Genomic DNA, 14,610 nt, shown 5'->3' with positions numbered 1-14,610 from the left:
GCATTAAAGCGTATTTTTGCACCTTTGATGTTTGAAAATATTATTTTTAGTGTCCCCTCCCTCAGTTTAAAGTAATCTGTTTATTCAAAATCATTGCTGTGTTTCACTGTATTTTCTATTTTGCTGGATCATCCATTTTCTTCTCTGACTGCCTTTTTTGCAGAGCCTTTAGAAAAACCTGCCATATTTTATGTTTGGTTCTGCACAGTGATGCTAAATGCAATTAATCTCTGGCTGAATGGAAGAGCAAGATATTATTTAACGGAAACCTGTCACTTCCCTCTGAAAATGCTAGTCCAGTGACTTATTTATAAGTTCTGAAACCACTCTGAGTTCCTTATCTTCAATTTTGTTTCAAGTTGGTAACTTGCTGCAACACCATGCTTGAGAAAGTCTGATCTACATTGTTTTTCAGTGTGAAGTAGTGGAAAGGATTGCATCAATATTAAGATTGTATCAGCTTGTTTCTCACTGCAGAGATAGATGTTAAAAATGATTATGGGTTAAATTAAATTTTTCCAAATCAACTATGTTGTCCTAGATTGTTCACGTCTCCTGCCTTCTCCAAACTCTTCACCCTTTTGTGAATAGCCTGTTAGAAAATATTGAAGGCAGAGATACCCAGCCAACTAATATATTGCAATGCAATGTCAGCCTCCATATTCTCTCCTTACAGGTTTCCTTTACAATTAGGAGAATAGAAAAAAATATTTTTTTTTCTATTCTCCTAACAGCAGTATTCACCCAGCAGCTGTTTAGCAGTGGAAAAGTGCTTTACTGTGCTATTTATTCTTTTTTATTGATCAGTGAATGTAGATTAGTTTTGAAACTGGCCCAACATTCCCTGTTTTTAAGTGGGTAACTTGCATTTTTAAGTGCTTCTCTTCTTTGGAACTGTCAATTTTTAGCTTATGGAGAGTGGTTTTAAAACAGGTTCAGCACTTCCCTGGTTATTTTTTAAAATATTTTTTAGTGCAAAAAAAGTAATTGAAAAAAAAACCCAGTGTGGCCAAACTGCCAGATTTCCAGCACTAGGCATGATTTTATGTGTATAGGGAACTCTGATGGATGGGGTTCCCTATGATGCCATTGCCTATATGGGCAATACATCACAGGGAACCCCCCATTAAATCACTGCCTATATTTAAACTTAGGGTTAAGGTTAGGGTTACTTGAAACTGCCCCAGTGGCGAGATCTTTCCCAGTGCTCAAACACTATTTGAGCTGCAAAGAACGGGAGAACCTCGCTCCCCCAAACTCTGACCGGCCATCTCTGGAGCAAATGGTAAGGTACATATTTGAACTTTGCTGGAACCTGGAAAGGTAAATATTAGTTTAAAAAAGTATTTTTTTGTGGGGAGTGTTTATTTACATTTGTCTTTTACCCACATGCACCAGTTGACAGGTTTTGAGCCTGAGGGACCCCTAAAACCAGTTCATCAGGGAGGGGACAACCCCGCATCGTTGGTTGCTAAGACACTGGCAGCCCCAAGGCTGCTGATATTCTAGCAACCTGTCAGAGGACATCGGCGGCCCAAAGACACAGCGTCCTTGAGACATGTGCACGGCGCAGGTTCTTCAACAAATTCACATACATGTTTCTGACATGTACATGAATTTGTTGCATTCATAGACATTTGTCATATGGTGGTGCATATACTCTCCTAAAGAGTGTCTTTGCCACTCAATTAATTCAAGGGACAGTGCTCCGGCTTCTTTCTCTAACATATTTCACCCTGCAACAAAGCTTTTTCCTAGAGTGTGCATTAACATAGTGTCACGCCTGTACGGATGGATCTCAGCTGCGGAGGCTTCTCAGGGTTGGAACTCTGGTTTCACTCTCTCAGTTTTAACAGAGAGTTAGAGTTCCTCGCATCACAGCCTCAGTTTAAATTATATGGCTTAATGGATGGGGTTAACTATGCAAGTAAATGGCGAAGTAGTGGCAAATGATAATGAAGAGTATAAATGCAGGAGTCCAATGATATATCCCCAAACTGGTGGAAGTACAAAAGCCCCAATGTAACTTAAGCCAATGCAGGTAACTTTGTAACAGTCCAACTGAGAATGAGTGCAAAAGCACTGAGAGTACTTGCGATTTAGTGGAGGTGTCACAATGGAAGCAGTAGAGGCTCCTGGGTGGTATCCGGATCTGGGGTATGCTGGAGGGCACAATCTGGAGGCTTGTGGAGGGTCCCAGGAGACAGCAGGCGTTTCTGGCTCAATATTGGAACGCCATGCTGTCTCGACTGGGCGTTTAAATAGGCCACTGATGGACAGGAGGAGCCGAGGGACGTCTCGGCGCACTTCCGCGTTCCACGGTGGAACGCACGCTGTCCCGAAACCCGGAAATGCGGAGCGTGCGCTCCACCCTGGAACGCAATCGACCCAGCAAAAGAGCTGCTGGCCGCCACTACCTCCCTCCTTGCTCGCAGGCGACGGCGGCGGCCGTTACAGAACCCCCCCCTCAAGGGAGCACCTCTGGGGCTCCTGGCAGGGAATGGCCTGTCAGGGAACCTACGGTGAAAAGTTCTAACCAAACGAGGAGCATGTACATCCGAGGAGTCCTCCCAGGAGTCATACAGAGGTCCGTAGCCCCTCCAGCGTATCAAGTATTGGAGGCTAGAACCCCGTTTCCTGGAGTCGAGGATCCTTTCCACCTCATACTCAATGTCCCCCTGGACCTCAACCGGAGGAGCCGGAAGTGGTCCCCTGTTGGGGAACGGGCTAGGCTTGAAGGGTTTGAGAAGCAACACGTGGAAAGAGGGGTGTATCTTCCAGTCTGGGGGTTGTTTTAGGGTAACATCATTTTTGGGGGTTCCAATATTATGTCACGCCTGTACGGACTGAGGTATCGTGGATCTCAGCTGCGGAGGCTTCTCTGGGTTGGAACTCTGGTTTCACTCTCTCAGTTTTAACAGAGAGTTAGAGTTCCTCGCATCACAGCCTCAGTTTAAATTATATGCCTTAATGGATGGGGTTAACTATGCAAGTAAATGGCGAAGTAGTGGCAAATGATAATGAAGAGTATAAATGCAGGAGTCCAATGATATATCCCCAAACTGGTGGAAGTACAAAAGCCCCAATGTAACTTAAGCCAATGCAGATAACTTTGTAACAGTCCAACTGAGAATGAGTGCAAAAGCACTGAGAGTACTTGCGATTTAGTGGAGGTGTCACCACCCTGGAACACAATCGACCCAGCGAAGGAGCGGCTGGCCGCCACTTCCTCCCTCCTTGCCCGCAGGTGACGGCGGCGGCCGTTACACATAGTCAATAAAATTTTATTTTGGTGACCAGGTGCGTGGTACCCAAGATTTTGCAAAACACAGAAAGCTTCTGTTGCATCATGTAGACAGATCATTTTTTTTTATCTTGTTCAGACCTGTTTTATTATGAAATACAGTGAGATATGAGTGCCTACACAGATAGGTACTAATTTTAAATAAGTCCACATATGTCTATGTCTGTATGAAGCATGAGGATTCCGTAAACTGTCGTGTGGCATTAATACTTAACACATTTTAATGAGCTATATCAGCTTTAAAAGTTGACCCAGTGCCATTTCTCAGTTGATCTGTGATATAGTTTGATAGTGGCAAAAATAACCGAACAAAACATCTATTTGTAGATAGATTTCACCATTCTATCTTTCTACCATATGTTCACTGAACACTTTGCCAATAATTTACAGTACTTTAAACTTGATGATTTTCTTTGCGTTTTAGCTATTTTCCTACTTATATGGAAAGCATTTACTGTATATAAAGCAATAAACAGCCTTATGTTTAAAGTATTCAATTAGCAATAGGATAAAAAACAGACACATGCAGGTTTCTGTCTACATCTTCATTTTCCTTGAAGCCTTTGAATGTCATTATTTAAGCACTGACTTCTACATCTGAAGATAGAGCTCTGGCTGTCCACAATGCACACCTTGCTGTAGGCTACTGAGGGATGGGGGTGGCAGATCTCCATCTTCATGAGTGGAAGCTGCAAATTTGCACATGCTAGTTTTTGGAGCTCCTTCATTGCCCATGAAGTTTAAGAAATATACTGGGCATTTAGCTGCCTTATAACTACATAAATCAGCTTGATTTTTAGACATTTGGCAAGTCTTTTTTTTATTACTACATCACTGTCCTAAAACTTACAATATTACTTTTTAGTTCCACTTCCTATCTGCATTCCCAAAAAGGACTTAGACTAACTTGCCTCTTGCCCTGTCTTTGTACAGGGAAAGAAGCCCTCTCTAAATATTTTTTCCAGATACGATTATAAGCCCAGTGGTCAGAAACTAGAAAACAGCTCTCATATTCGAACATCTCCAGACCACATGTTTATTACTGTCATCTAATGTGTCCAGCTTTTAAAAAAAAGCCATATGTCTTAATGCTAAGGCCACACATATGATTTTATGCTGCCCTGTGTACACCTCATTGATGGTGTTCTTTCCAAACAAGCACCATTGTTCTGTGCACTGTCTTTGTGCTGCATCCTTTCAACAGTTGTTCTGAACACTGGCCTACAGGTGCATTAAGGTTTTTGACTGCCATTTTCCAGATATATGCATGTTTATATACAGCCAACAACTAAATGTTGTTGTTATCAATCAACATTTCTTAAAGAACAAATATACCTTTAAGTATATTGCTTACCACGTTGTTTACATCTTCGACAGAGGAGGAGATAAGAAGGCACCTTTGTGGGAGTGTTTGGGGGTGGGTGGTTACTTTGTTTTATTTTACATAAAGTGGAACTTGAAGCCCAGCCCAGTTTCAGGAGGCAGAAATTGATGGTATTTAGATGACCATGACAGTATTGATAACATTACTGATCAAACACAGTAATTATCTACACGTTTTTGTTTATGTGGTGCATACATATTGTGATCTTTGGTGGTGGTAGATAGTATAAACAAGTCAGAGATTTAGTGAAAGGACAAATAGTTATCATCCATGTATTTCCTTTGGGCTATTACCCCTTTTCTTGCCACGCTTATATTGTATTTTGATTACAGTATTGTTCCTTGTATACGTTTCTTTTTTCCACTCATCTATGTTACATATTTCAGTATTGTTGGAAGTCACAAATATGATTACATTAGTACCTGTTGCAACCTATACTATATCATACTCATAAAAGCACACTTGCTGAACCCTTGTTTTTGTAATTATGAAACAATGTATTATCTCTAGAGCTTGAAGCAATAACTGAAATCAAGATCACAAAAAGATTTTCAACAGATCTGATTACAGGTCTTCGAAATTAACCCTCTATTTCTAAAGAAGTGAGATGGTCTTGCTAAAGCTATATACAGATGCTGTAAAGATATCTATTCTTTCATTTGATATCGTCGATAGTTCCACAATTGTTATATAATAACATAAAAATAATGCATTTGTAGGAAGCTTTATGTCTTGTGGCAATTAAAAGATGTAGTGAAAGATGATAGTTTGTGGTGATTACAGTCTTTTTTACTCTCCAGATTAAGGGTGAGATAAACCACCAATCAGGAGCTGCATGTGAATCCGTGTTCAGTGAAGTGGAATCTCATGCCGTAGAAGCCTTGGATCTCCCTGGCTGTTTTCGAATGCGCAGTCACAGCTACCTCCGTGCCATCCAAGCTGGTTGCTCACAGGATGATGATTGCATCTCTGTCTTCTCCATGTCTGGCCCATCAGGACAAACCCTTGCCAGCAGCATCCTTAAGCCCAACACTTGTAAGTGTCCATTGCATACAATAGTTGACGATGATTATGAACTTGCACACCTGCAGTACCATTTTCCTGTAGCCTATATGCCACAGTCTGCTTGTGTGTCATTGTTACGTTTTGCCACAAATTGTGTGTTCAGTTTTCATTCAATATTCACATGTTTGGACCTAATTATATCAAACTCATACCCTTTAATCTATTTGGTATGATCTTCTCAGTCCAGTAAGTTTGATAAGAGAATATATAAAGTTACTACACTAGCAGCTGATAAATTGCATCTGAAAAACCTAAAAGAAAAGTGGCTTTGCTGCCTATGGCAATGAACTTGGCTCACTGACTAGTAATGTTTCAGCTTTGATTTGTTGCTATGGGCAACACATACTTCTTTCTTCCAATAATTAATTTCTATTGAAGTCATACTAGTCATCATCCTTATATAGTGCAAGTCTCCTACATTCTGTGGTTGATTTGTTTGCCTATATTTTTTTGTATACTCTTATCTGTATATCTGCACAATGAATTGATATTTTTCTCACACAAACATATCACATAACTGTAATATAATGACACAACCAAGCACGCACCACAGCGACTAATGGATTTTTAATCTCTAGCTAGCTCCATTCACCTGTAATGTCAAATGATAATTGTGAACTTGTATACCTGTCATGGTAGATAAGAGATATAGTAACTAATAGAAGTGGATTTTTTTTAAAAGGTCATTTGCCACCTTTCATGAGTGTTGGTTTCCACTGTGTGTAAAGCAATGTGCTGCTTGTCACTCTAGCAGGATGCACAGCTGTAACTGCCTGTTAGCCAGAGATCTGTGTGCTGGTCTTCTCCTTGATCTTGTGTCTTTGTTTATGTCCTGTCTGGCAAAAACCGTAGCGCTACTGATAAAAGTCTATATTATCTTGGGGGAGAATAAAAATAAACAATAAATTGTTTGTCAGGGCAAAAAAAGAAAAATGAAAAGGTGTAACACATCACTGAGATACATGCACATTTCCCAGCTGTGTGAAGTTGGCACCCCATGTTTGTAAAACCTAAATAAAAATATACCATTCGTTTGTGTGCATCCCCAGATATGCAAGACCCATCAGGAGATTCCCCCCTTGTGTAATTTCCACATTTGGCTAAATCCAACAGAGATTTTGCTGTCTCATTCAATTATTGAACTACTGAATTAGACAGCTGTCTTAAAGTAATTTAAGGGATGCATGTCAGTGGTTCTCAACCTGTGGGTCGCGACCTAAAAGTGGGTCACAACCCTTTGTTGAGTGGTTCGCCTTGTAGCTTCTGCTGTGCTAGGTGAGAGGCTCCTCAGCCTCCCCCTGCCGCAGCAGTGTCAGTTCTCCAGCAGCAGCGCCAGATGTCACTGCAGCCAGGGCAGTATTAACATAAGGGCACGCTCCTGCAAATAGGCCCGGCTGGCCCAGATCACCTGGGTATGCCCTTCGGCAAACCGGGCCAGCTGCAATCAGGCAGTGCTGGCCCTCTATTTGGGCATAATAGAAGGCCACCTCAGTAGAGAGCCGCATCTGCTGCAGCCAGAGCCTCCAGAGAGAGTCCGCTGACCACCAAAGAGCCCGTACTGGCCACCAGAGAGCCTACACTGACCACCAAAGAGCCCACACTGGCCGCACTGAGCACCAGAGAGCCCGCACTCACCAACAGAGAGCCTCATTGACCACCAGAGAGCCGCACTGACCACCAGAGAGCCCCCACTGACCACCAGAGAGCCCCCACTGACCACCAGAGAGCCCGTACTGACCACCAGAGAGTCACACTGACCACCAGAGAGGCTGCACTGGCCACTAGAGAGCCTGCACTGACCACCAAAGAGCCCGCACTGGCCGCCAGAAAACCCGCACTCACCACCAGAGAGCCCCCACTGGCCATCAGAGAGTCGCACTGACCACCAGGGAGCCCGCACTGGCTGCTCTGACTACAAGAGAGACCACATTGACCACCAGAGAGCCACACTGACAACCAGGGAGCCTGTACTCACCACCAGAGAGCACGGACTGACCATTAGAGAGCCCGCACTCACCACCAGAGAATGAGAACTTGCCCAAAAGCTTAGTATCGGCACAGATACTAGTATTGGTGCATCCCTAAATTTTACCGTTGGGGGTCACCTCAACTTGGCAAAAGTTACCAAGGTAATTAATGGTTTCCTATACTTTCCCTAAAACACCCACAAATTGTCTTTATCCAGCACAATAGTGTAGTTTAAATTACAGTTAATTACTAGGTGCAGACTGAGGACACCTGGCTAAACAAATTTGTAATATCTCATTAGGCAAAACTACACATATTAAGTAAAACATCATGTGCAATATCCACCAAATTGGCACACACCGGGAACAAATGAATCTAGTTGTATGTAAGATTTAATAACGTGGTATAAAGTCAATGTGGTTTGATAACATATAATGTGCAATATCTCTTAAACCAAAGCAGCACAAACGTAAATTTTTGCGGCACAAAAGCAGCACAAATGAATGGTATATTTCTTTTTAAAATGTAATAATATGGGGTGCAAAGTGGTTTCAGCAACTATAATGCGCAATATCTCTGAACCCAAAGCGGCACAAATGTTCATTTTTTGCGGCACAAATCAGCAGGAAACGAATGGTATATTTGTATTCAGCTTTTACAAACATGAGGTGACAACTTCACACAGCTACATTTCCCCATGAGTGCTGACAACACAGAGCTTTTTTGCAGACTGAGTGGTGTCAGCGCTGCCCAGATGTCTTTTGGTAAACTGCTTAAAGCATCCCCCTATTCTGCAATATCAAGATAAAAAATGGGGAAGTCTAATTACTCTTTGCTGTTACACAGGAATTGTATACAAGATACAAGACAACTCTGAATTTCTAATAAGAACAATGGGTACTTTTTTGCACTTATCAAATAGATATGAAAAAACGCTTGTATGATTAACGCTTATATTGATTCAATATACCAAAGGGTAGCAAATTATAGTTGTTTATTGTTAGGGTTATCATACACTTTAAAGAAGAATTCCGATAATTTTTTTATTAACCCTTGCAGTGGGGCTACTCCTGCACTGCAAGGGTTAACTGTTCGTTTGTGTCTAGGTGCTAAAATAAAGCTACACTCACTCGAAGCTCCGAGCTAGCCAGCTGTCATGGCGCTCCCTCCAGCCTGTCCCCTCCTCCCCAGCACATTGGAATGTTCCCCAGTGTCCTCATGTGTACAGTATGCACAGTGTATAGACTTGATAATTTACTGGACCTTAGACTGCTGCAGGGGGAGAGACATTCCAGGGATCGGTCTGAGAAGAAGCCGGCACCAAGCTTTGGATTAGTATTTCTTTGTTTTATTTTGACCTAGACACAAACGAGCAGTTAACCCTTGCAGTACGGGGATAGCCCCGTTGCAAGGGTTAATAAAAAAAATCTTAAGTTCTTCTTCAAAGGTTAATTTCACCTTAAACAGATGCCAGAGAGTTATCTGCCTGACAATTGCTTATTTCTCTTGGGAACTCTATTGGTAAGATCTCTGTGCTTGAGTTCTGTGGTCTTTACTCCTTCTACTACTTCTGTGTCCATCATGAGGGATTCTACTTTTCCTGTTGGATTTTTAATTTACCATATATTAGGGATGCACCGATACTAGTATCGGTATGGGTGCCGATACCGAGTATTTGGGTGAGTACTCGTACTCGCCCAAATGCTCCGATACCTAGCACGAGTTCTTCCTGTATCAGGAAGCCGCGCAGCGCATCATTACACGCTGCCCGGTTTCCTGATTGGCCAGGAAACCGCTCCATGCTCTCTCGTCACTTGTGATGAGAGAGCATGGAGCCGAGATCCCGGCCAATCAGGAAGCCGGGTTGCGTGCAATGACGTGCTGCCCGGCTTCCCGATTGGTCAGGAAGCTAGCAAATCCGGAAGCCGGGCGCCGTGTAATGACGCAGCGCCCGGCATTCTGATTGGCCGGGAAGCCGGCGTCATCTCATGAATCCTAATATTAAGAAAGTGACCTTAAAGCATTAGTTTGTATTGCTTTAGAAAAAATATGACCTGTCCCTTTAAGAAAAAGTATCGGTAACTAGTATCTGCGAGTACTTGATCAAAAGTATCGGTACTCGTACTCGGTCTTAAAAAAGTGGTATCGGTGCATCCCTATCATATATAATTGAGAATGTAGCAGAATGTATTGCAACACCTAAATGTGGGTGGAAACACCCACAACTCAATGGTGGAGTTGGCAGTTATGACAGATTGATCTTGTTCCTGCAGTAAGGTAGCCCGGCCTGACTAAGTTCTTCAGACTCTGCCTGTAATCAGGCCCGTCTTTAATACTGATCGGACCCTGGGCAAACATTTTCTTGGCCCCCCCCCTGCACCCAGGAATTTCTCTCATCTCCCCAACACCCAGAAAAAGAAAAAAAAACAGCACACATAGATCATAGACTTCTCTCAAAAAAACTTTGACTGTAGGATTTCAAACCGATTGCAAGCTCAGCCGTTTATATTAGGGATGCACCGATATATCGGCCGCCGGTCTCACCACATAGCTTCCCCTACCCCAGCTTCAGGCCCTTCTTCAACCTTGGGCACCAGCTGCTTGGTACTCCTGTGATCAGAGGCGGCTCTAGAGTTTGCGAGGCCTTAGGCGAAACCTAAACATGAGGCCCCACTCAGGCCTGTGGGGCCTCACCAGGTCTCTGTGGGATTTAACCAGGCTAGTGAGACCCCCAAAGAGTCCTGGTGAGACCTCACGGAGCCCTGAATAAACCAGGGCTCTTTGGGGGTCTCAGCAGGGCTGTGTGGGGTCTCACCAGGCTGGTGAGACCCCTCACAGCCCTGCTGAGACCCCCAAAGAGCCCTCGTTAAACTAGGGCTCTGTGGGGTCTCACCAGGGCTCTGTGGGGTCTCACCAGTCCTGGTGAAACCCCTATGTGGGCAGGAAGGTACCAAAACATCACATTGGATGGGGGGTTTGGGACGTACCAACTGTTCCGTACAAGTCGTACGGAACAGTTGGTACGTCCCAACCCCCCTATCTAATGTGATGTTTTGGTACCTTCCTGCCCACGTGCAGGAAGTTTTTTTTTTCCTGTGCTGATTCTACGGTACGACTGCGGCGGTACGGACACCTTGTCGATCCCTGTGCTACGTGGGCGGGGGAGGAGCTACACCTTTAGGATGCGATCGTGCAGATCGCATAGGACAACAATAAGTTATGGCAGTGCCGTATGCGGCTGCCATAACGTATTATACTATGCGATCCGATTGGCAAGTTTCTGCAGGCAGCGGGCTCAAGGGGCAGCTGCTTTCAGCCCCACAGCCATGAATGGGCCCGGGGCAAGCGCCCTCTTTGCCCCGCGTTAAAGACGGCCCTGCCTGTAATTAAGAAACAACTTATGGATGGACTGACTACTGTTGTAAAAATTCAGATTTGACATTCCTTCAGACCAGTAATTGAAAAATTGAACAAATCTGGCATTTGCCAGAAGGTGTGTTAAGTCTGTTTGCTGGTTTGAGCTGCTCTGTGTTGCTCAGACATAGCATATAAAATAAAAAATACATCCCATGCAGTTGAGATTATGTGCTTGACTTTTTACATTATACTGACATATGCAGTACATGATTCAACTTAAGCAGTATGAGCTGTGATCCCTAAACAAAGGCAAAAGATAACTGGTTTCCCACTAAAATGATACACTGACACATGTTAAAGTGGACCTTTACCCATATATTTACAATAACAACAAACACACCTCTAGAAATGTTTAGTAATGACAATCTACAAACACATACAGTACTTCTAGATATTTGCCGGCTTTTTATTCTTTGCATTCCTTATTTCTCTTTTCTTCCCCAGTCTTCTGACAGTGGCCATTTTAACTAGGGCAGGTTACTAGATCTCCCTTTACTTCCTGGAACTCTGGCACATGTGACTAGGACATGTGACCATGTACATCATCTCAGGGGAGGAAAATGCCTTTCCCTGAGGTCCCATGAGATTACAGATGACATATCCCAGCAATGCTTGTTGATGTAACCTTCCCAGGATGCAACACTTTGGGCACAATTACATCATTTGTGCCAAAGTGGACCAGGAAGTGAAAAAAAGAAATTGTATATAAAATAAAATTATGTTTGTGTAGCTAATGAATGCAAGATGATTTCATATCAGCATGCAGAGCTGTATGCAGAGCTGATTTTTAGTCGAAGGTGGTCAAGGTCCACTTTGTATGTTTGTATACAGTACATCAGATGTGAAGTTTCATTTCATTAGATCAATGCCATACACTTCTTTTTTTGGAAGTTGCAGCTTTAGCCATAGGGGTGGGTGCAGTTGTCTTGCAGAATAAAACTTCTGGCAGTGTCTGTCCATGTGGGTATATCTAAGAAATAATAATTCCTGCAGAGATTACAAACTTTATCCATGACCAAGTTAAAGAAGAACTCGGGATAAAACTAGACACTGTAGTTAACCCTTGCAGTGGGGCTACAGTAGTCCCACTGCAAGGGTTAATGGAAGTTTTGTCTGATTTTTTTCTGTAATTGGCTCTGGGGGAATGGTACCACCAAGTGGAAACATTTCCTGAAGATCATCATTATTTTCAGTACTTGCAGAAGGCTCAGATAACTTTAATGGTCTTTGTTGTTTGTAGGGTCGCAAGACCTTAAGTGGTGATCCTTGAGTGGTAGCATAATTCTAAATTGACTGAATATCAGGGAATCATTATTTTAGTCTTTTACCTTTTAATTAATTTGAACGTCTCTTGGTGTTACCTTTACCATCTATGCTTAGACTACAACCCTAAACTAAGTTTCTTATTGTTTATTCTATTGCCTGTCCCTGGATATCATTGGTATCACTTTTTAATGAACTTCAAATACCTCTCTTTATTCAGTTCCATTATTTGAGGGGTTCTTAAAACATTTATTTAAGACCATTTTGTTTTGAGTTTGAATCCTCACTTCATTGGACTATATGCAATGCTAGAGCAAAACATCCAAGTTGCTAACAAGATGGCACACCCAGTTTTTTACCTGTTTATTTGGTTCCTAACCTGAACTTAAAGGAGAACTATGAGGTGAGTGATTTCCACTCATGCTCATAGTTAGAGCCGACCTGTGACAAAGAAGTTGTCACAGGTCGGGAAGTGAGCAGAAACATGCAGCTGATCCGCTCCGATTCCGATCGTCTCTCTGCAGTGAGCGGTCACTGTCATTTACTGCTCCCTGCAGGGATTCCCCCTTCCCATCTCTGATCATCCAGCGCTGACTGGAGGAACAAACGGGGGACAGGGTGGGCACAGCTGGCTCTGCCTCTAGATAGGCAGAGCCAACTCTCCGTCCTGGCTGCGTCGCTCTCAGTATATCGCGGGCAATAGCCGTCGATATACTGAGCTTTGGGTCACGGGAGGAGGTTAGTATATGGCCTCCCATTAGGTTACACCCAAACACACTAGTGCTGCAGGGGGCAATTTTTTTTTGAGAATATAGAGGATAGAGTTAGAAAAGGCAGCCAGGAGAAAGAGCAAGAAGAGACAGCCAGGGTGCAGAAGTATGGAGACCGGCTATAGAGGCCTACAGCAATACATTATACAGCAATACAAAATAATATGAAGCTACATACTCTGTGTTGTTCGTGGTTGGTGCCCTGATGTCTCCATTTGGCCTGTGCAGGCTCTCAGATGGATGTGTGGGCTCTAAGATGGGCTGTGAGGCTCTCAGGTGGGCTATGCAGCTATCAGATGGGCTGTGCGACTTTCAGGTGGGCTATGCGACCCTTAGGTGGGCTGTGTGACACTCAGGTGGGCTGTGGCACTCTCAGGTGGGCTGTGTGACTATCAGGTAGGCTATGCGACACTCAGGTGGGCTGTGTGACTCTCAGGTGGGCTATGCGACTCTCAAGTGGGCTATGTGACTCTCAGGTAATCTGTGCGCCTCTCAGGTGGGCTATGCGACCCTTAGGTGGGCTGTGCGACACTTAGGTGGGCTGTGCGACACTCAGGTGGGCTGTGTGACTATCAGGTGTGCTATGCGACACTCAGGTAGGCTGTGTGACTCTCAGGTGGGCTATGCGACTCTCAGGTGGGCTTTGGAACACTCAGGTGGGCTATGAGACTCTCAGGTGGGCTGTGCGACCATCAGGTGGGCTGTCTGGGCTATGGTGTCTGGCCAGGGGTCTGCAGGCAGGAAGCACAGTTTCCTGGAGCTGGAGGATGAGGAGGAGCAGGAGGATAAGGCAATGACAGATACGGCTGTTGAGGTCCCCAGCAAGAGCGATCTTGGGAAGCCGCATCTGCCTGTAACCGGATCTTCCTCTGAGCTGCGGGCAGCCTACAAACAGGCTCTGCCCCCGGGTATATCTCCAACCTAATTTCAAAGTATCACCCTAACCACCCCCCGCTCCCCTCAAGTCTTCCTGCTCTCTAGCTCCTTCATCAACTTCTCCCATGCTCGCCTCCCATGCTCCTTACCCCAGCTTGTCTGTCTGTCTCCTACTCTGTCTGCTTTTAGGCGATCCTAAAGACTAATCTCTTCAGGGAAGCCTATCGCGCCCCAAACTAACCACTGAAAAACCACTTTCTTAATCAATTCATCCCCACACAGCTATTTCTTTATGTATCACTTGCCCCTCCCTATTAGATTGTAAGCTCTCGTGGGCAGGGCTCTCCTTACCATTTCGCCTTGACTTGTATTGTAGCTGTAATGTCCTCCATATATTGTAAAGAGATGCACAAACTGTTCACACTATATGAATTCTGTATAATAATAATAATAATATAAAGTAATGTCACGGACACACTCCCCTATGACAGGAAACACCGAGTATTTCAGTTATTTGGATGGTTGTACTGGGTGGCTGGGCAGAGAATGAAAGGAAAGCATAA

General features: G+C 43.9%; 1 protein-coding gene across 3 annotated transcripts in view; it reads left to right on the top strand.

The window, feature by feature from the left end:
* Positions 1–14,610, top strand: part of LOC108802056 (disks large-associated protein 3-like) — an 82,297-nt gene that overhangs the window by 62,614 nt on the left and 5,073 nt on the right. For all 3 annotated transcript variants that reach the window (XM_018573946.1, XM_018573945.1, XM_018573944.1), the window contains one exon: positions 5,489–5,723. In XM_018573946.1, coding sequence (XP_018429448.1) covers positions 5,489–5,723 — 235 coding nt within the window. The remainder of the gene's footprint in view (positions 1–5,488; positions 5,724–14,610) is intronic.

The sequence above is a fragment of the Nanorana parkeri genome, unplaced genomic scaffold (assembly GCF_000935625.1).
Source record: "Nanorana parkeri isolate BGI_ZX_2015 unplaced genomic scaffold, ASM93562v1 scaffold2632, whole genome shotgun sequence".
NCBI classification, from domain to species: Eukaryota; Metazoa; Chordata; class Amphibia; order Anura; family Dicroglossidae; genus Nanorana; species Nanorana parkeri.
The sequence above is the reverse complement of the archived record's forward strand: the minus strand, read 5'-3'. Positions and strand labels throughout refer to the sequence as shown.